We start from the raw sequence: 22,032 nt of genomic DNA, 5'->3' as shown, positions 1-22,032 counted from the left end.
CACCGCACAGACACGTACTCCCCAGACCCAGATACATACCTCCGACACACACACACACACACACACAGACATGTGTCCCCACAGACACACACACACAGACACAAACACACCGACACGCTCACCACCGCACACAGACATGTACTCCCCAGACCCAGGTACATATCTCCAACAGACACACACACACATAGACATGTGTCCCTATAGACCCACAGACACACACATGCACACTCACCACACACACACGCTTACCACCACACACAGATACATGCCCCCAGACACTGATATGTATCCCCAACAGAAACACACACACACACGCTCACCACCAGACACATATCCCCAACAGACACACATGTTCACTACCACACACAGACACATACGCAAACAGACATGTAGCCCCTACAGACACACAAGCACACAGGTATGCTCACTACCACACACACACACATATATACACAGACACGTACGCCCCCCAGACACAGACGCACACACAGACATACACGCACATCACACAGGGAGAAAGTCTGAGGGGCAGCAGCGAAGGGAAGGACAGACAGAGACAGACGTAGGACATCAGAATGCTCAGAGAGAAAGGGGAAGGAGAGATTAGGAGGGTGAAAACTGCACAAGCCAGTCAGACACAATGGGAGCCTGGGGAGAGACGGAGAGGAGGGCAAGAGGTAGCATGGGCTGGCTGCAGGAGCTCTATGGACAGAGTAGGTTCTAGAACTGCAGAGGCCTGGCCTGAAGAGGCTGGGGCAGGCCTGGCTGTGGCCAGCGTGGCCACCACACACACACCTGAGGCCACAGGGACGCTCAGAGCTGCACCCAGAGGTGGGGTTACCACAGGTCGTGCACCACCCACAGAGCCTCAGGGAAATGGAGCAGTGGGAGACAACCTTGCTGGAGCAGAAAAAGCCTTAGAGAGGAACCGTGCGTGTGTGTGTGTGTGTGTGTGTGTGTGTGTGTGTGTGTGTGTAGGGGGTGGGGAGCAGGGGGAAGGCAGAGCAGAGCAGAGAAGGAGGGCTGGAGAGTACTATTTACTTGGCACCACTGGGCCTCAGGTATTGGCGGGTCCCCTCACTTCCACGATTAGGGAATCTCATTGATCCTCACAGGCAGCCTGTGAGGGAGGCATATAGGCCCTCTTTATAGATGAGGCCACGGCTCTGGGAGGCGGGCAACATGGCGGAGACGGGAGACCGTGTTGGAGCCGCCTCTGGAACCCGGGGTCGCTGCTCAGCTCCCTGCAGCCTCCACCCCTCTCATGGTCAGCCTGGCAGACCCTTTATGCTGACAATGAAAGCAGCAGCGGAAGCCTTCGCCCTCAGGCTGGTGGCCTGCCTTCCCAGAGGAGGGGTCCAGCAGGGGCCCTGCTGGGAACCTGAGTCCTGAGGCCCCGACTTCTCCAGGAGGTGGTTAGTCACGGCTGTTGGTGCCGACAGCGGTTTGACTCCGAAGAAGGGAATTAAAGCAATAGCAAAGCCACAGGCATTGCTGGGCCTCTGGCCTCAGTATTCTCAGCTGCAGAACGGGTATGCTGAGGCCTCACCTCAGGGTCTATCATGTGACTTAACTGACAGATACAATGCCTGGAAAAGGGCTCGATAAACTGTAAAGAGCTGTGCACAACTGGGAGTGCAAACAGAGGGAAGAACAAAGCCCTTGTTTCAGGAGGAGCGATGCTGGAAGTACCACTTAGCCGAGGGCAGGGCCACCCTAGAGTGACTTGAGTGAAGTAAAGGGCTCTCCCAGGTGGAGGAGTGGCCTCCGAAGTTGAGGTCCAGAGTCAACTGTGATGTAGTGGCCAGAGACTGGGCCTGGAGCCAGGAGGCCATGGGTTGAAGTCCCATTTATGAGCTGTGTGACCACAGGTAAGTCACAAATCTCTCTGAGCTTCAGTGTCCTCCCCCATAAATGGAGACAATACCCCGTGTCTCACAGAGTTGAGCATTTGCAGCAAAGTATAAGAGAGCACCTGGCACATACCAGCAGGGGCCCGAGAGACCCCTGAGGAAGGGCTACACAGGGACCTGAGTCTTTCCTCCACAACAAGGGAGCAGCTGGGTCTTCTGGGACAACCCACTCTCCTGTTTTCCTCCTCCCCGCCTACCCCCCACCGGCAACACTTTCCCTGTCTTGGTGTTGCCTCTTACATAGCGTTTGGAGTCATCCCTTTCTCTCCACTCTATTCCACAGGAAGCGGAACCTTCCTGGTCCAGCCACCATCATCCTGATGTCCCCAGCAATCTGCCAACCCGCTCCCTGCATCTACACTGCCCCCTCCCCCCTGTGCAATCTGTTCTTCCTTTGGAGCCGGAGCTATCTGTGCCAAAGGAGAATTTAGCCATGTCCTTATCATTCTCAGTACAAAAACCACAACCCTCAAGACAGGCCCCATGTGTCTTTCTAACTGCTGTTGACTCCTGCCTCCGGGCTCTGGAACTACGGCCCTTGGTTTGGTTCTGCCACAAAGCCATGCTTCCTTCTACCTCAGGACCTTCGTTCAGGCTGCTCTCTTTACCTGGGAAGAAGCTCTTCCTTTTTTTCTTTACCTATGCAACCCTTCTCAATCTCTGGGCCTCAGGGAAGCCTTCCCCCACCCCCGGGTGGTCTCATAGCATCCCTGACTTTACCTTCATGAAACTTACCACAGCTTGAATTTACGCACACCCACGCACACATGCACACCCACATATACCTATGATTATTTGAAGTCTTTCTTTTCTTCTAGACCGGGGTTGGGGAAACCAGAGCCAATCACCTGATTTCATAAGTGAGGTTTTATTGGAGTGAGCCATACTCATTTGTTTACATATTGTCTATGTTGCTTTTGGATAGCCTGCAAAGCCTAAACTATTTACTCTCTGGCTCTTCATGGACGTTTGCTGACCCCTTGCTTTAGACTCTACGTTTCCCGAGGTGGGACCACGTCAGTCGCATCCCTCATCAGAACCCAGACCTGGCCAGATGCCCGCATGGACCAGGCGCTCAACAGAGATACGGAAATGTTTCTTGGATAAGTAGCAATTTTTACCTTGTCAAAATTGTATCGACTTAAGTTATTATTAAAACTGCAGATTCCATTAGGAATAGACACCACTTATGAGATTCCCAGACCATTTTCTGGCCAGCAGCTCAATACGAGAGTGCCATCCCAACGTGGGCTGGCACGGCAAGGAGCTCAGAGCTAGCTGCCGCTGCCCACACCTTCTGCAAAGCACCCACAGTCCGCGTGCACGGTCTGCAAACACACACAGGGAGGAGCACGAACCCGCGCTCGAGAGATTGTAGGTTGAGCGGGTTTATGGAAATACACCGTGAGATGTCTCTTAAACATTTTCATGAAGGCTGTTTCTAGATCTACTCCAAAGAACTGATTGACGGATTCAGAGAAAACGTCTGTTTTATTGTTATACAAAGGCAATAATTGATTTCTTTTCTTTTTCAATGAATTACTCGAACATAAAAATATGTTAACAACCTCTAGACACTGCGCTTGGCACTGCACATATATCTAGAACAGACAATGACCCCTGCAGGGTAAGTCTCATTGTCATTCCTGCCTTCCCAAGGGGATAAACTGAAGCTCCGAGGCCACACGCTCAGCAAGTGATAGGGCCTGCCTGTCCCAGGTCTGTCGGAGTGAGAGCTTACACCGTGCCCCCAGCTTATGCAAGGTAATGGGGATGATGGGAAATGTAAAACTGCATCTTTGGTGTGCTTAAAGCCCTCATGCACAGAATGCTGCCGGCCCCATCTGTGGCCTCGGTTGAACCCAGGGGCAGGAGGTCCCATGTAATGACAAAGTGGTGACGGAGAATATTATGCAGAGAATATGATGCTTTTAGAACCCTGCATGTACCAATTTGCATTTATTTTGTGTTTTATTTTAAATGCAGATGTTTTGAATGAACACAGGGTTAGGAATGTCCACTCTGGCGTATGGGCCTGGGCTCAAACCCCAGCTCTGCCGGTTTCCAGCTGTGTGGCCGAGAAACCTCTTCAGCTTCTCTGAGCCTCAGTTCCCTCATCTGTCAAATGGGGATGATCGCAGGGCTAATGCCAAGGGGTCATTACGGAGATGAAATGAGATGATGCATGTCTCCCTTTAGCCTGTCGGAGGATGGCGTGCTTGGGCCCCTCGCTGGCCCCGAGGCCCCCCCCGCAGGAGAGAACACTGCCTGAGAGGAGGGACAAGCCTCATCCGCGGGCTGCACAGCCCGGTGGACAAGCTGCTGCTCCTTGCAGGCTCACACCACACCCAGAGGAACCAAGGCACCAGCTGGCAGGGGTGGCGTGCAGCCCTGGGTTCGAATCCGCTTACACTCCCACCTCCCCGTGACATCTGTGGAACCCCCAGCCATCACCTACCCGCAGACTTGGGAGTGAACTTGTCTCGGTTCGCAGCACACACCGCCAGCAGTCTGTAACCGAGGTCCAGGTCAAACCCTTGCTGAGCTGCCACCCGACTGACCACCTGCCAGCAAGAGAGAGAGGAAGGGCAGGGTGAGTCACGGCCAGCACCAGGCCTCCGAGCCCGGAGTGACGGATGTGTCCATCTAGCAGGCGAGGCAGGTGAGGTGGGCAGGCTAAGGCAGGTCCCCAAGATCAGGCAGAGCTGGGACTCAAACTGTGCCTTGCTCAGTCACTCCATAAACACTGACAAGTCCCTCCTCCATGCCAGGCCCTGGGAGCCTGGTCCCTGCCCTCAGGGGTTTCTAGTCCGCTGGTGGGCCTAACCCCGAAGCCCAGGCCCTGCGGCTTTCAAGGACTCGATGTGGCCACATTCCAGAAGGTGCTGTACCACTGTGTCTTAGATGGCTACAGGCCAGGCCTCTATTCTCCCCCCACCACCCCAGGCAGCTCCCCAAACTCCCTTCTAAGTCCCGGCCCCGGGAAGTCTCCCACACCTAGCACCTCTCTCCATCCCCACCCCGAGCTCCTGCACCCACCTTTGTGGGTGCTTGCTGCCCTCACCATTCCAGGCATGGTCCCCACCCAGCGGCACTGGTCCCTCCTAAGTCAAAACCTGTGCCTAAGGAGAAGCACGGATTTAGGACACACTGCTCCATGGAGCTGCAGCTTGGAGCTGCCGGACAGACTGCTAAGGCTTTTCCAGATGGACATGCCTACGCTCCTCAGTGCTCATGCTCAGCTCTGTGCCAGGCACCCTGCAGCCTCTCAGACCTGGGCCCAGAGACCGCAGGGCCCTCATGCTCAGCCTGGGGTCTGTCTCCAGGGCTGAGCACCTGCTTGGCACACGGGAGGCTTCCATCAGAGTGTCGACGGAAGCTTGCTAGCAGCTGTGTGTTTGGAGCCCCGAGGTCCCTCCCTTCTCCTTGAGAACCTCTGAAGTGTGGGCCAGAAGGGGGAGAGGAGAGGGACTGGGAGGGCTGTCAGTCCCTGGGGCAGTGTGGGGCAGGGTGCTCTTGGGGGCCCCCCAAATGGCTCCACAGGCTCACACCCATCAGGCTCCACTCCTTCCTCGCCCACTCCCAGGTGTCCTGCCACGGCCAGACCTGCTCCCTCCTGCCCACCTCCCTCAGGGACAGCAGCAAAATTAGGTTTCCTTATGAAGAAGGAAGGACCTTGGGAAACGGAGTCGGCGCAGGAAGCAGTGGGAGCGGCTACAGCTGAGTGGGAAAGGAGTGCTCCCAGATGTGGCAGCTCGCTCTTTTGAGAGAGGGAAGACTCCGTCAGCAGGCCCCTAGACACCACCTGTTCCAGAGGCGCTTGGAGGCCCTCAGAGAGCCTCAGGCTGCCATGGGGTTTGGCCCGGCCCCTGCGACCATCAGAGTAGGTTCCCCGTTATCTGCTTTGTATTTAAGGGTTCGTTACAAGGGCTCTAAGGCTAAAAAGGGTGGGGAAAGCGCTAATCTAGGCCAACCCTGTCATTTAAAAAGTATGAACATTTAAGGCCTGGACAGAGTGAGCCTGATGAACCAGGGAGGAGCCAGTGGACGCCCTCTTCCCAGGGCCACCACCACCTTTTGGAATGGGGTGTCGTTCCTCCCCCCACCCCCACCTCCTGGGAACTCCCAGGGCAGGGAGGAAAAAGGACCTCTCGGGTTTGAATGTTTGCTCAGCTTCTCTGCTGCAAACAGGAGCCCCTGATGCAGAGCTCCTCTGTTCCTCCAGGCCTCTTTTCCATGGGCTCTATTTGCCCCTAACTGTGGTTCTTATGGTACCCCCTGTCCCTACACACACCCCCTGATCCAGAGGCTCTGGGCCACCTCAGGGCAGGGCATTTTCACTGTTTTTTTCACTGTCCAAGCAGAAAAACCAAGGCCACTAGCTCTCTGTGGCCTGTTGAACATTTCAGGTCTGGAGACCAGCACTGTCCATTTAGCAGGTGAGGCAGGTGAAGCGGGCAGGCTAAGGCAGGTCCCCAAGATCAGGCAGAGCTGGGACTCAACACAGTAGGCCCAGAAGAGTCACTTCAGCTTAGATGTTGACTATCGTGGCCTTTTCTTTGGCAGAGTCTTGAGGTGGATGTGAGTGAGCACAGACAATTTGTTTGGACTAGTGCATCAGTGAGGCTGCTGTTGGTGGGAAATGTTGATGGAGGCAAACAGCATAATGAGAATGCTGGCTGCCCGGTAGGAGGGCTAAGTGAAAGCTTTGTAAGCAGTGAAGTGCCGAATTCTCACAACAGCTCCACGAGGTGATATTATTATCTGTTTTACAGAGGAGGAAACTGAGTATGGATATGAGACAAAGGTTATGAGTCTTGTCCATGATAGAGCCTGGATGCGATCCCAGGCAGTCAGGCTGCAACATCTGGGCTCTTTCCATGAGAGGATCTCTTTTTCAGCCCACAAAGGGTTAAGGCCTTACTCCCAACTGCCCGGAGAAGCCTCAGGCCCTGTGTTGAGGGCAGGAAGGCAAAGGTCCCTCTGTTTGGCCAATACTGGCTAATCCTGTTGCTCTGGTTTAAAAACACACACACAACAAAAAACCCAGCTAAATTGAGCAACAGGGGCCTGGTGCTGGTATAAGGGCTGTCCTGCAGGCCTGGGAATGTCTGCTTGTCACCAAATCCCCTGAGCCTTAGTGTTCAGAAGGGACACTGGCAACAGCCAGCTTTCACCAAGCCCAGAGAGGGCAGGGCCTTGCTGAAGGTCAGCACAGCGCAGTGCGGCTAAGCTGGACCCCGAGGCCCTCGAGGCCTTAGGTACATGAGGACCCCCTGGAAAGTCCTGTGAGATGGGTCTGCCTGACAGTGGTGGGGAGGGTGGACTTAGCTGAGTAGCTGGTTGTGTTTCAGAGGCCTGCTCCCCCCTCTATGGGCATGGCACCCCCAGTGAGGGTCCTGTGTGCGGGTGGGCCGGGAAGACCCCTCCTCTACAAAGGCCGGCGGGGAGCGGCAGCCCCGCTGCTGCCCTCTGCTGGCTGCCCGGGCCCAGCCGGCTCCTGGCACTCAGAGACCTAGCCCCTCCGGGGCCCAGGGGGACGGACCTACAGGTCAGGGAGTCCAGCCCCTCGTGCCAGAGAGGGAAACTGAAGCCCAGAGATGACAGAGGCCGTGTGCTCAAGGTCAGGCGGCCAGTTAGCCCCATCAAGGGAGTGTCTTTCCTTGAAAAGCGGTGAGCCTCCCGGCTACGAAGCAGGACAAGCTGTCTGGGGGATGTTAGAGAAGGGATTTCGGTTCCAGGCATGGGGCTGGACTCTGACATCCTCTGAGGGAGTCAGGGGAACCGGAGGCATGCTGACCTGCACTCCAATTCTGCCCCCCCCCACCCCGTACTGTGCAACCTAAGGCAGGTTACTTAACCTCTCTGAGCCTCAGTTTCCCCATCTGTGACATGCCCTCTCCTTGCGAGGATGAGAGCCAGGACCAGGCACACAGCTCAGTGAAGGCTATTTGTGAACATACCCTGACAGCTTCAGCAGCGAATTCTCTGCCGCTCTGGGGAAGTTCTCCCTGGAGAGATGGGGGGGCCCTGCTGTTAGGCTAGCTGGCCTCTGTTTCCCTCTGCCACCTCCTCTCCTTCCTATCTCCCTTCTCCCGTTCTCTGGCCTTCTCCTTTCTGTGCCTAGAGCGTATCAACCATACTCCACCTTAGGGGAGGAAGGAATGAGTCCAGAGAGGCCTGATTTTGAGGGGGATCCTCAGACAGGGGGCTCAGCCTTGCTGCTAGGGGAGGGGCCGGGAAGTGAGCTGCCAGCACTGTCAGGAAAAACCTGGTCTGAGGAGCAAGTGGTGACCAGGGCTCACACCCTCACCCCTTGGGAGGGGCCCCAGGGCTCCCACACTTCTGCATCATGGGGGTCAGAGGGCCTGAAGGGGAGTGTGGGGCAGGGGCACTGCCAGCCATTCTTTACCCCAGGGCCCAGGCGCAGTACGACGAAAATGGGCCTGCTTGAGGCTAAGTGGCTTTTAATTTCTATCCTCCAAGTAAGCCGGGTCCAGAGGAGTTCATTCCCAGGGGTCGCCCAGGGGACTGCTGTAACCGGGAGCACTTCAACCTGCCACCTGCATGGGGAGTGTTGGCGGGGAGCTCAGCAGCTTTGCCCTGCTTAGGCCCCTGGGGATCTCTGACCTCCTGCATCCCCTCCCTTCCCACGGGACATGGCTGGGGCTGAGGATGTGCAGGGGGACGGAGGACCAGCCGCAGGGCCTTGGGGGCTCAGGAGTACCAGCCTGGGACTGTAGCGAGCTGCTCCCCCTTTCTGTTGTCTTGTTCATAAAGCAGAAGTGATGATCCCTTCCCTGCCTGGCCTGCAAGGTCTTCATAAGGATGCAAGGAGATGGGGCCCAGGAAAGTGCCTCGGGTACCAAGGGGGTCTGCTATGACCTCCCCATTCCCTGCACTTCCCTGCTGCTGGTTCTACTGAGCTCCAAGGGACAGTCAAACTCAACATCTCTGCCACTGTGGCAGGTGAACCAAAGGCCCGTTTCTGGCTAAGCAGCAGGCCAGAAAGGTGGGGGTCAAAGCCCACCATTCAAGCAAGTTTGTGCCTTAAGCTGGCTTGCGATGAGGAGAGACCCAGAAGAGCCGGCACTGAGCCTTTGTCCACACCGTTGTCCCTGCCCCAGAAGCCACGGCCTCCCTGCTCTCTAGTCAGATCCTACAGGCTCCTCCCTGGGCTCCCTCCAGGAAGACCTCCAAAATCCCTCTAGCCTATCCTACTAGGATGCTCCCCTTCAGAGCTCCTGTCCTCACATAAATCATAGCCTATCGCTCACCTGCTTAAGATCCTTCAAGGCCCCCCATCACCCTTCAGATAATATCTAAGCTCCTCTCCCCTCAGCCTGCAGGTCCTGCGTTGCCTTGATTCTGCTTCCTTCTTTAACCTCATCTTGTATCCTTTCCCTCTCCTGTGCTCCAGCCATCTGAGACTTTTCCTTCCTTCCTTCCTCCCTTCCTTCCTTCCTCCCTCCCTCCCTCCCTTCCTTCCTTCCTCCCTCCCTCCCTTCCTTCTTCTCTTTTTTCTTTCCTTCTTCTTTCTTTCTCTCTCTCTTTCAAGATTTATTTATTTATTTGAGAGAGAGAGCGCGAGAGAGTATGCAGGAGCGGGGGAAGGGGCAGAGAGAGAGAGAATATCCGAGCAGACTCCCTCTGAGCCCAGAACCCAACGTAGGGGCTCAATCTTATGAGCCATGAGATCAGGACCTGAGCCAAGGACGCTTCACTGACTGAGCCACCCAGGTGCCCCCTGAGACGTCTTTCTGTTCCTTGAACAAATCAAGCCTCAGGGCCTTTGCACTAGCAGTTCACTCTGCCTGGAGCACCCTCCCCTCTCCTGGCTGACTTCTTCTTGCCATTCTGGTCTCAGCTGGGGGTTACCCCCTCAGGAGGCTTCTTCTGAGCAGCACCCCCCCGCCACGGGGCACTGGCCTATGTCCTTATTTACTCCTTTAGTGTTTAGGGTCCGCCTCCCCCATCCCCCACTGGAACGTACACTGTTGAGAAAGGTCCACTGTGCTTGTTGCTCTGCCTCTGGTGAGCACAGGGCCTCAGTGAAGGTTTGTCAACTGAATAAATGAGTGACAGGGCTGGAGCAGGGACAGTCACTGGTCAGCTCGTGCCCCCATCATGCCCATCCAGCCTGCCCAGGGCCATCGTCTGATTCAGCTCTGAATCCCCACCTCCCAGGCAGGGCCAGGCTCGGGCAGGGTGCTGGGGGACTGTGGCGGCCAGTCTGGCCACACCTCGTGGTGGTCCCCACCTCCTACTTGACTTATGGCTGCCGGCAGCTAGGATGGCAGCTGGGGGGGCCTCTGGTAACATCTGTCCTTGCCCAGGGGGCTTAGCCTGAACCAGGATCCCTGCAAAGAGGATTACAGGAGCTGGTAGAGGGAGGGAAGCCGCGGGCTGGAGGATGAGGAGGGTGGGGCAGTGTAGGCAGCCGCTTGATTTGGCCTGGTGGTTCCAAGGGAGCCAGACGGCATTGGCCTCAAACAAATGGGGTAGCCCTGAGGGTCTCGGCTGTACCCCTGGCCGACATCCCTACGGGCCAGGAACATTTCCTCTAGAGGCAGTGGGGTCTTGGCTATGTGACCTTGGGAAGCCCTCCCAGCAAGCCTCAGTTTTCTCCTCTGTAAAATGGGGATGATGGCAGGGCCAGCCTCATGGAGTGTGAGGAGTCAGTGAGAAGGTGTGTGCCGGCCCAGCTCAGTGGCAGGCACAGAAGGGGTGCTCTGTAAGGATGGCCCACGATCATGTCAATCCTCTCGCTCCAGGCCAGGGCCACGCTGGGCCTTTCGCCTCCCTCCTATCTGGAGCTTCTCAGAGAACATGGTGCCCCGCACTTTACCTATTGTTCCTTCCCAGCCAGGCATCCACCTGGGCCCCTCCTCCCCAGCCTTGGGGTAGCTGGGCTCTGCAGCAATCTGTTTACCCATGTCCTCTTCCAAGCTGACTCAGGGCCTTCTGAGCAGCTGTCCTCGCTGGCCACCAAGTCTCCCTCAAGCTCACGTGGCTGGGGTCATTCACAAGCCGCGAGCTCCTTCTGCGCGGCGGTCGGCCGGCAAGCTCCGAGGCTTGGCAGATGATGTCACAAGCTCTGGCCCTGGCCCTTGCCCAGCCCGCATCCCAGGCCCTCACCGAGCTGAGTGAACTTCGGCTTTCTGGGCTCTATTGTCCATCTGGGCCTTTGCACATGCTGTTCCAAGCGCCTAGAACGTGCTCACTCTGCCCAGCGGCTGGGGGGAACCCCGGTGGAGGTGTCTGGGGCTCCTTCCCTCGGGTCTTCCCACCAGCCTCCCCACCTCCTGGGCCATCAGCGCGTCCCTGCTCGCTGCTGCTTTCCCCTTGCACACAGCTCTCTCGGCCCACTCTCTCCACATCAGGGCTCCCCCACTAAAGAGGGACTCGGGCTTGGCCAAGTCTTATTCTGTGGTTTCCTAGGACTGAGCTGAGGGGATCAGATGTGACAAATGAGGGATCAATCAGCGTTTATTTAGATAGATGGATGGCTATAAGAGGAGCTCAACAGATGCTTCTATGAATGGACAGAAGGATGGATGACTGTAAAAAGCTCACTAGATGTTTGCCCAACTGGATGAATGAACGACTGGATAAAAGGATGGCTAAAAACGCTCCATGACTCTGTTTTGCTTAGGGTGGAACATTTACCCTCATCAGACGTGGAACTCCCCCCCCAGGCAGGCCCCGTGCTTTCCCATCGAGTGTGGGGAGCCCACCTCATCCTGAGGGCTGTCTTCCCATCAGACCGGTTTCCCTGAAGGTGTATGTTGGGGGGCGGCACAAGGAGAAGGGTTGTCCCCTCCAGCACTGGTGTCTTTCTATCTCTCATCCTCTGTTGTCTGGGGCCTCTCTGACCCCTGGACAGGCACACGAGCCCCTGGGGCATCCTCCCCGGGCTCCAGTGCAGGTGGGGGGGCATGAAGACTCACCGTCAAACAGCCCATCAGGCTCTGCTCGAAGGGCCGCTGGAAGGCTCGAGGGTCTCCACACCAGTCCAGCAGCTCCGTGGCGGCATTGTGGAAGTTGGCAGGGTTCTGTAAGTGCTGTGGGAGAGGGAAGGAGGCAGTGTGAAGCTCCAGCAACAAGGCCAGCAGGGTAGCATGTGGGTCTGGGGCGGCGAAGACCCCAGGCCTCACTGGGATGAAACTCGAAGAAAGGGGGGGTAGGATTAAGGAGGCTTCTCAAACAACCTGTCATTCATTTTTCCCTGTGCATCCCTCCCACCCAATCCCTGCAGGATGGGGATTAGTAGCCCCATTGCAAAGATAGGAAAACCAAGGTCTAGAGAAAGACAATAATATTAAAGTGTTTTCTGGATGCTGGCTGTGGGGGCAGGTAAACTCTGCAGAGTTCAGGAGGGTGGCCTATGGCCTCCATCCTTGGGGGCTGGCTCTCCCCAAGCCAGGGCAGGCTAGCCCTGGAGATTCCTTTTTGATGAAGGCCTCTCCCACTAACCACCACCACCAACACAGCCCAGGTCTGGAAGCCCACGAGCTCTGGCTTCAGAGAAAACTCAGCCATGGCCAAATAGGGCAGGGGTCAGGTGGGTTAGAAAGAGGTCTCCGGGCCAAACCCAGCTTGGGAGTTGAACCATAAGCATGCTGTGCCCAGGATATTCTCACTCCAGGGTCTGGCATATGTGGCTTAGCTCCCCAAAACCAGATTTCGCAGGCCCGGTCTGGCTAGGCTTGGGGGCTGTTGGCATTGTCGGGAGGGGTCCACGCCTGAGCTCAAGCCCCTTCCAGTCAGGGGATCTGAGTCAGCAGACACTGAATCCTGGGGCCAAGGCTTCTAGATCCTGCTTCAGACCCAGGCCACAGGGCTACCAGGGTGGGCGGGGGTGGCTTCCTTCTCTAACACCTGCCCAGGTCTTCCCAGGTCCCGATGAGTTAGACCTTAGCCCAGGGGATGAGTGACTCGCTGAGGGTCACAGAGCTGCTTAGGGGCAGAGCAGGAATTTCAGCAATGGGTGTCACGAGTGTGGGTCCTCCAGCGGGACACCTAGGGTGTGTCTGCAAGGGTCATAAGCCAGCTGCAAAGGGGCTGGTGGGACCTTCTAAGGCCCCTGTTGCTTTGGTGCTGGGAGAGAAAGGAAAAGTAGCTTCCCCTGGGGCGGGCGCTCTATTCCAAACTGCAGCGCAAGTCTGCCTTGGAGCCAAGGCGGGGAGGGGTCTTAGTAGCCGCCAGGTCCCGGAATTAGGAAGGAATGGAATGCAACAGTGGCACTGAGCCCCTGTGGGGCAGGACCCCGGGGGCTCCCTCTGCCTTTGCCTCCTGCTAGCTGCTAACCCAGGGCAGTCCCTCACCTTCCCAAACCTCAGTTGTCCCATCTATAAAAGGGGGATGACCGATCATGGCTTGGTGGTGGGACTTTTTATTTCTTTTGTGTAGGGTTTCATGACTATTCTTACAACGTGGGTCGTGCAAGAAAGATTTAAAAATGGATGGAAGACAGTGAAATGAATTAGAACATGGTGCCTCTACGGGAGGAAGCGGTGAAGGCGAGAAGGAGGGCAAGCGAGCAGCGGTACAGCCCTCTGTCATGGGGCCGGGGAGACAAGATGAGGCTCCTGCGGCCCCTGGCAGGGCGCCTGGCACGTGGGGTGCTCCCACGTGGGGCTGCCCTTGGCCCTGACTCTGGCTCCCGGAGGCTCCCCTGGAAGCACAGCTGCACTCGGCAGCTCTCGGCCCTGGCTCACATAGGCTCTTTCTGCAAAGGCAGAGCTCCCTGCACTTGATGCGTAGGAGACGGGAGGAGCCTCCACATGGAGGACAGGGCCCTTTTAGAGGGCAGCAGGGGGTCCTCACCTCTGCCTCCAGTGCTCACTCTCTAACATGGGCCCTTTCCGAGGCCGGAGGGGGGCCATCCGGGCTGCACGTGGAAAGCCATGCAAATCGGCTAATTCCCTGTCCGGCGGCCTCTCTCGGCTAACTGAGTTATTTCGTTTATTTACGTGATGTCACACCCAATTAGCAGGGTCAGCAGCCACCACATGCTGCTCTCAGAGCTGCCTGCCCATAGCACCCTCACCCTTGGCAACCCCTTTGGGGCTCCGGGCTCACAAGTGGCCTCTGAGGCCCGTCTCGGGGGCCCAGTTTTGTTCTGGTCCCCGAGCACACAGCCTTCCATATGATGCTCAGCCCACCTCCACGCTTCTCCACCCTTACGCAAGCCAGCTCATGTGGCCTTCAGCTTGGGCTCTGGGTGGTCACCACTGGGCGTGACTCATTGGTAGAAAGAACACAGGCGTCCCGTTCAGTGGTTGCTGCTCGGCGGCTCTGTGGCCTTGGCCAAGCCCCCACCCCTCTCTGTGCTGTTGTTTCCTGTTTCGACTATGAGGTCCCTGGGCTGCACAGAAGCGGGTGACCTGGATCAAACCCCATCTCAGCCACTGAGCCCCACAGTTCTGGGCGTGTTCCTGAGCTTCAGGCCCCTCACTGATAAAATGGGGTGCTGACAGCCTGCAGGGCTGCCACACAGCTTAGGAACAATTTAAATCATGCCGTCCCCATGTGAGAGTCGGTGCCAGGTAAACACTGCGACTGCTCTGACCTCTGTATAGTTTTTTCTCTCCTAGGAGCTTCTGGAGAGTAGAAATAGTGCCCTGTTCACCTCTGGAACTCACGGCCAGGCCCGCGCCGAAACGGGTGGTGAGCCATTAACTGTCCAAAGGATGGTCCATCTGTGGTGTAGGCTGGCAACCTGGCCACTTCAGAACAGGTCCCTCGTGGCATGTGGAGTGGCCAGGGCTGGATGGGGGAGCTTGGCCAGGCTTGGATGGTCTGGGGATGGGAGCACAGATCTGAATCATAGGCAGAAGCTTCCCTGGGTGTGGCCGTTAGTGGATACTAATGCCTGAACTCCCACCAGACAGTCTGCCTGTCTCCACAATTCCTAGGAAGATATGGGTTATATCCACTGGCCACTGAGTCTGTTGGGGCAGGATTAGGGGACACCAAAGCCTAGACCTGTTGGATTGGCTACCCAGAGCAAGTGATGACTGCATCTTCTTATTAGTCCATCTATGAACCAAACAACCTGTCCATCCAATGAATCAGTCCATCCATCCATCCATCCATCCATCCATCCATTCCCTTGTCCATCTACCCATTCGACCGTTCACTAATTTATTCATTTCCCATCTATCCATTCATCTACCTACCTGTCTATCCATCCAAAAGTTATCCAACCTCCTGTCCATCCATTCATCCATCCATGTGTCCATCCATCATCTGTATCTACCTGCCTAACTGCGCATCCGTATGTCCATCCATCCACCCTTCTGCTCATTCCCTTTGCTAGCCATCGATCAGTTCACCCCTCCCCTGCTCCCCCTCTACTTATGTGGGCCCTGGCCTGGGGCTGCGCTAGGCTCTGCTGACTTTGAGATGAATATAGCACATCCTCTGCCCCCAAGGAACTCAGTCTGGGGGGAGGCCTGATATGTGCCCCACAGGGCCGATGGCTCAAGGGAGAAAGAGCAGGGTGGGTGAGGCAGCTGGGTGCCCAGGAAGCAGTGGGGCTCAGAGATGGGGGGTACAGGTGCTCAGAAGGGCCCGTGGGGCTGGGGGAGGCTGCTGTGCAGGAATTAGCCAATTTGTGTGGCTTTGAACATGCAGCCCAGATATGTGTGTGACCTCTGAGTGGGGCCCATTGTAGAGAGGGCACTGGTTCTCCCAGCACTTGGGGCTGAGATGGGGGAAAGGCAGCTGAGCCAGAGGCCTGGAGGGAAGAGAGGTAGCAGGGTGCTTGGGGGATGGCCAGTGTGAGCAATGGCTAGAACTAGGGTGGGGTGGGTGTGTGTGTGGGGGAAGCTGTGCTTATAAGTGAGGCAGGGCTGGGAGTCTGAGGCTGCAAAGCCCCGATGAGGCCCAGCCAATGCATCTGTCATCCTCAGAGCATGGAGACCTGCTCGCCTTTCTCTTCTGATTAGGAGAGAGGACGTCTGAGAATCAGCAGTCTTCAGCCAGACGCGCTGCCCTCTGGGGCAGTCGTGGAGCAGAGAGATGTCAAGTACTGAGCTGTGTCTGACCGGAGGTGTGGAGGGGGATGTGGGGGGTGTCAGGAGCTCTGGATGGTCCAGGGGGGCATCTGGACAGCCTGCTCACTCTCACAAATGCATCAGGGTCTGGCCCTAGCGCAGAGCTCTGGGCGTGTAGGTGTGTGTGTGCGTGTGTGTGTGCATGCACATGCATGGGACGGCAGGCTGGGGGGGAAGGCAGCTGAGGAGATCCTTGGCCTTCCAGCTGCCCTGGCACACACCGGCTGGGCGTCCCTTATGATGCTATTCTACAGACCGAGTGGGGTGAAGTGGCGGCTTAATCAGGGTCAGGTAGCTAGCAAGTGGTGGAACGGGGGCTCGGACTGGCTGACTGGTCAATCTGAGCCCTGGGGGCCATGCTCTGAGGGGGTAAAGGGCACCCTGATTTCTGGGCATGCAGAGCCCGCCATGGGAGAAAGATCAGGTCGTTGAGCAGGTCTCAGGAGGAGCCGCATGCCTGTCACTAGGAGGGGCTCCTGCCGGGTGGCGAGACTGTGCTGTTGGGGGTGGGGACAACTGACAGCGGATCCCTCAGGGCTGGGAGAAGCTGGGCCACAGGCTGAGCTGGGAGAGGGCCTGCAGAGCCCCAGGGAGGAGGCGAGCGCAGGGCTGGAGGGAGGGCACCGTCTGGCTTCTATTCTGTGACCATGAGCAGAGGTGTAATTGGCGTTTTGGGGGAGCTGTTGGGGCTGGGTTCAATCTGTAACAAGTCTTCTTCAATTTCCTCTCCTCAGACCCTGCCCAGGCTTCCGAGAGAGCTCCACTTGATATTTATGAGAGGACACACGCCCTCGTTCCTGAGGACCGGCCTCAGCTCCACTGGGCCCTGGCACTCAGGGAGGGCAGGCTGCCGGGGGGTGGGGAGGGCTGGGAGCTCTGCCCCCCAAGGGTCCTGAGGCCAGCGGCCCGTGCTGGTGACCCAGGGGCCTCACCCCAGCGCTTGCCTCCCCGCTGCTGAGGCACTGAGGACAACAGCCCCTGCCATCCTGTGACAGCCTGGACCCTTGTGATGGGTGGGGAAACTGAGGCTCAGAGAAACAAAGCCTGAGACCACGTGGGCATGTGGAGGCGTGAGGATTTGGACTCAAGTCTCTCTGACGTCAAAGCCCATGCCCCTTCTACCATATTGCTCCCTCCGGGAGTACAATAACACTCAGGAGTCTGCATAGACCCTGCCATGCAGGGCTGCAAGGAGGTTGCGCCCAGAGGGCGGTGCACCACTCCTGGTCAACACTGGGGGGCGCCCGCCAACCCTGGCTCAACCAGGCTGCTTAAAGTGGGGAGGGGGGGTGCTCTGAGCCCACCTGGAACATGCCCCACCTCTGAACAATCCCGAGAGGATGCTGGCAAGCAGATGGCCTCTTGAACGTGGCGTGAGCCTGGGCAGGAGGGGGAGCTTGCCGTCCTCAGGGATGAGGCGCCCCCCTCCACCCCAGCACAAGTGAAGCTGGGCTGTGTGACTTCAGCTGACTCCCTTCTCTTCTCCGTGCCTCAGTTTCCTTTTCTGTAAGATGATCTCATTTCCCAGAACTCTTCCCTTTCTGTTTCTTTAGAGAGAACCACGGAAGCAGAGGGGCGGGGAGCTTAGGTCTGGGAAGGGGACTAAGCACTTTACTCCATCTTCACAGCGGCCCAGCTGACACAGCAGAGCCCAGAGAGGGCATGAGGCTGGCCCCACATCACACAGCTGGGAAGAGAAGAGGAGGGGAGGGGAGGGGAGGAGATGAGGAGGGACAGGGCAGGGCTGGCATATGGATCCTGGTGTGTGATGTCAGTGTTAGGCCTGTCTATGCAGCCACGTTCTCACGGGGTGGTCAGAGAGACCCGGGCAGTCAGCCCTGGCCTGCCACCACCACCCAGCACCCGAGAGGCCCAGCTCCATAGCTGGGCCAGCACCCCTCCCGCTCGGCCTGCCTTGCCGGCCCTGCCCTCGCCAGCTGGGCCAGGCTGGGCAGGGGAGGAGGCGCGAGCGCGGGCCACACACCCACCTGCTTGATGCACTGTAGTCGGTCATTGGTCTGTTGGATGTGCCTGTCCATAGAATTCATTCTGGCCGTTTCACTGGGTTCTACCCGAGAGCCATGAACGTTGTCCAGCCTGTGAAGACAGAAGACGGTGGGTGTAACTGGGGTTGCACCAGGCCTGACAGCCTGACAGCCACCCTCCAGCCCCAGCACCGACCTGCTGGCCCCAGTGGCTCCCAGCAGGCTCTGGGCTCCTTTGTGAGCTGTGGTGGCCTCCGTCCCAGCCAGCCCTGCGCTGGAGGGAGGAACTTCGGCCACAGCTGCCCGGCCCACGGGGAAGCCCATCTGGACTGAGGGCAGGAGGTGCTCCTGGGTGTTCTCTGTGGATGACTCACGTCAGCACTGGGTACTCATGTCCGCCATGGAACATGCAACAGCACACCTGGGCACACACATTTCTACACACGTGTGTGTGAGTTGGGGGCGCTGGTGGGGATGGCAACCCCACCTTCAGATTCCCAGGTCAGGACTTAGCTACCTACGTGGCTCTGTGTGTGTGTGTGTGTGTGTGCACACACATGTGTAGGGGTCTTCCCATGAGGCCCTCACCGCGTGTGTGGTGTAAGTGCACAACGTGCCCCCCACCCCAAGCCCCCATGCTTTCGAGTTCTTCACGCTACGAACCCCAATTCCATTCTTCCCTTGCCTTCCTGGGAAAGAAGGGCAGGTGTAAGCGCCACCCCTCTCCAAGACAAGGAAACTGAGGCTCAGAGGGGGACAGGAGTTACCCACAGTGGCACAGGGAGCCAGTATCAGAGCCCAAACCAGGAACTAGGGCTCTGGCTGCCAGCTCGTGGCTCAGAGGGCAGGGTCCACAGATGTCATGGCCACCAGGCTCACTTCCTGAAGAGCCGTGGGCCTCGGGAATTCTAACATGAATGTGACTTCCTCCTGGAGCATGAAGCTAAGTGGAGGAAGCCCCCTCAGCTCCAGAAAGCCCCCAGAGTCCCCAGGCCTCTCCAGAGAGGCCACAATGGCAAAGGCAGAGATGGAGAGAGAGAGAGAGAAAGCTGGAGACAGAGGAGTCCACCCACTGCTCAGTGGTCCAGGTCCTTGGGCCAAAGCAGAAGCCTGCCCATGGCCGCTGGGTTTGCTCTCCCATAACCCAGTGGGCATTTCAGGCTACAGACACAGGGTGCTGGACAGAGGCCTATGGCCCCCGGCCTTCTCCGTTCTCCTGTGGCACTGCCCTCCAGAAGTCCCCTCATCTCCTGCCGTGTCACCAAAGGTCCCATTTACCAGGCACTTTCTGTGTTCTCTCCTTTACTTTTCATGCCCACTCTGTAAGACTAGAATTACCTCCATTTTACAGACAAGGAAACTGAGGTCTGAGATCTGAGAGCAGCCAAGTCCCCACCGCTAGTAGGAGCCTGTCTGAGTCCATGTCCTGGCTCTTTGCCCCCCGCGTGAACACCCTGGCTGAGGGAACTACCAGCAGAGCATGCCTGGCCCAATCTTGGGAAGAAAGGCCTGGTTGTACTTCCAAGGAGCTCTTTACTACCCAGCTCCTTGAAAGCACTTCCTATCGTCCCATTTGTATTGAAAAGGCAACTCATTTGCGTGGTTCAAAAATCAAAGTCCAGTGATGTGCTGGCCTTGTCCCCAGCCCCCAGATGGCCTTCCTGGGAGGACCAGGGTCACCAGTCTCCTGAGGGTCTCATCTTAGAGAAGCAAAGATCTATGGGTACCATCCCCTGTCACCCCTTAAAAAAAAACAAACCACATAAAATGATAGCATTCTAATACACACTACTTGGACCTTGCTTTTCTCCTCTTAATCATATCTCAAAGTTTATTCCACATCAAGATATAAAGAGCCTTTTCATTTTTTAATAGCTGCACAGTATTCCTAGGCACTGATGAATCATTGATCCAACCAAATTCTGAATGTCCACCCCTGCTAGGCCCTGCTCTAAGGCCTGAGGCCCTTCTGCTCAGAGGGCTCATGCTCCAGACAGAGTGATGAAGCCTGAAGCCGTCTCCAAATTTATACTGCAAACAGGATTGCAAGAGCACCTTTTTATATTGGCCACATCATCCACGTGTGAATTAATCTAGAGAGCATATTCTTAGAAGTGGAGTTTCTGGGTCATTTGGGCATTTGTACTTTTTTTTTTTTTAAAGATTTTATTTATTTATTTGACAGAGAGAGAATGAGAGGGAGAACACATGAGAGGGGATAGGGTCAGAGGACAAAGCAGACTCCCCGCCGAGCAGGGAGTCCGACGCGGGACTCGATCCGGGGACTCCGGGATCATGACCTGAGCTGAAGGCAGTCGCTTAACCAACTGAGCCACCCAGGCGCCCCTGGGCATTTGTACTTTTGATAAATGCTTTCCAGGTTCACTCTACCTTGGAGTTCTCCCACAAAAAGCTAAAAGTACGGGTAGTGCCCCACATTTATTTTTTTCTGCCCTCCAACATCCCTCTATTGACCCCGCTGATCACATGTTTATACACCCAAGTAGCCAACTTCTCCATCCATCATTTATTCATCTAAATGCCTGCCTGTCCATCTGTCCATCCATCCACCTATCCATGCATCCATCCAAACACCTCTAGTCTCCACCTGCCCACACATGCATGCTTCCAACTCACCCGGTAAATACTTTACAATATCTATACGGTGCAGGGTCCTATGCCAGATCCATGAGCCATGGAGATATGGTCCATGGTCCAAGCCAGTATTCACTCTATCTGACCCAGTAGTGACTATTCGTTGAGCTTCTCCTGTAAGTCAGGTGCTGGTCCAGGCACTGGGCATAGACAGACATCGTTACTATATTCCCACTTTACAAATGAGGAAACTGAGGCTCAGAGGTTTTAGTAGCAGCCAGCTCTAGAATCCTGGCTTTCCCATGACAACCTAAACTTCGGTGCAGCTAGTGGGGAGGGGCCAGGGGTCCCCACTGAAGATTGCTGTGGTGTGGTAGGCATGTGTCATGGTAGAAGTGTCGCTCCCCTTGCTACCCTTCTAGGTCCCCCAGGCAGGGGCTGAGTTTCTCCTCCTGGGTTTACGTGTACAGAGTCCCAGCCAGCGCTCACTCCTAGAGGGCTCCTGGGGCCAGGGACAAACCATGGTGCCCAGCTGGCCAGCAGGGGGCGCTGTTGATGAAGCTAAGTACCCAGAGGGCTGGAAACCAGCACTGGGGGGCTCTCTCTTTAGGGCCCTCCTTCTCCGCAGTGAGTACCTAAGTGCCCCAAACAGAGAGGTTTTAAGCAGACTTCTCTGGCTTTCTAGGCCTTGGATTCCCCATTTGTAGAGCAGGATGGTGAGTGGGGATTAGGCGGCCTCACAAGACTCTTATCTCTAGGTAGACTTTTCCCAGGATGGACACAGCATTTTTATCTAGGGTCAGAGCCCTAGTGGGGCCTTGATAAATGTTTGCTGAATGGCTGACAGATCGTTTCTGGAGCCTGAGGGGGCACTCAGCCCACCCAGGGAAGCCCTAAGCAGGCATCAGGAGCCTAGGCCCACGTAGGCAGCCACCTTAGCACCCAGAGGCTGTTCTTTCTGCTCAATGCCCCCTAGTCTGGGCCCAGAACACTGGCAAGGAAGCTAGTAGGAAAGATATCACAGATCACAGGGACAACTGTGTGTCCTATATGTCTTAATCTATAGAAGAACAAAATGTCCATCTGATTAAGGAGATACTCACAGGTGAGATGACGTTTTTAAACTCCCGAGATCAGTGGAAATTTTTGGTTATTAATACCAGGAATGGATGGGGCTGGCAGCTCCAGCCCACAAAGAAAAAGGGTGAAGGCCTGGAAGGCTAAGGGTGCTGGGCGTGGAGAGGGGAAGGGTGGGCTGAAGGAGTTAGGAGAGGTAGCTCATTGTGGGGCAGTCTGGAATCTTGCATTTGTCCTGTCCCTGCCATGTTTAGGCAGCAGGCCTGATCCCATGCATTGCCAATTTCCTGAATCCTAAAAGGCTCAGAGAGGTGAAGCAACTTGTTCAGGGTCACACGGCCAGGAAGGGGCTGGGCTGAGATTTAAACCCACTGCCTTTCTAACCATTCCTGTGTTTTT

At 56.4% G+C, this 22,032-nt stretch overlaps 1 protein-coding gene across 1 annotated transcript in view; it reads right to left on the bottom strand.

The window, feature by feature from the left end:
* Positions 1–22,032, bottom strand: part of ZMIZ1 (zinc finger MIZ-type containing 1) — a 187,560-nt gene that overhangs the window by 91,012 nt on the left and 74,516 nt on the right. Inside the window, exons 3-5 of the mRNA XM_021700290.2 lie at positions 17,965–18,073; positions 11,864–11,977; positions 4,372–4,477 (exon numbers count right to left, since the gene is read on the bottom strand). Of these exons, the coding sequence (XP_021555965.1) occupies positions 4,372–4,477; positions 11,864–11,977; positions 17,965–18,024 (280 nt within the window). The 5' untranslated portion in view covers positions 18,025–18,073. The remainder of the gene's footprint in view (positions 1–4,371; positions 4,478–11,863; positions 11,978–17,964; positions 18,074–22,032) is intronic.

The sequence above is a fragment of the Neomonachus schauinslandi genome, chromosome 6 (assembly GCF_002201575.2).
Source record: "Neomonachus schauinslandi chromosome 6, ASM220157v2, whole genome shotgun sequence".
Lineage (NCBI taxonomy): Eukaryota > Metazoa > Chordata > Mammalia > Carnivora > Phocidae > Neomonachus > Neomonachus schauinslandi.
This window is presented reverse-complemented; position numbering and strand designations above follow the sequence as displayed.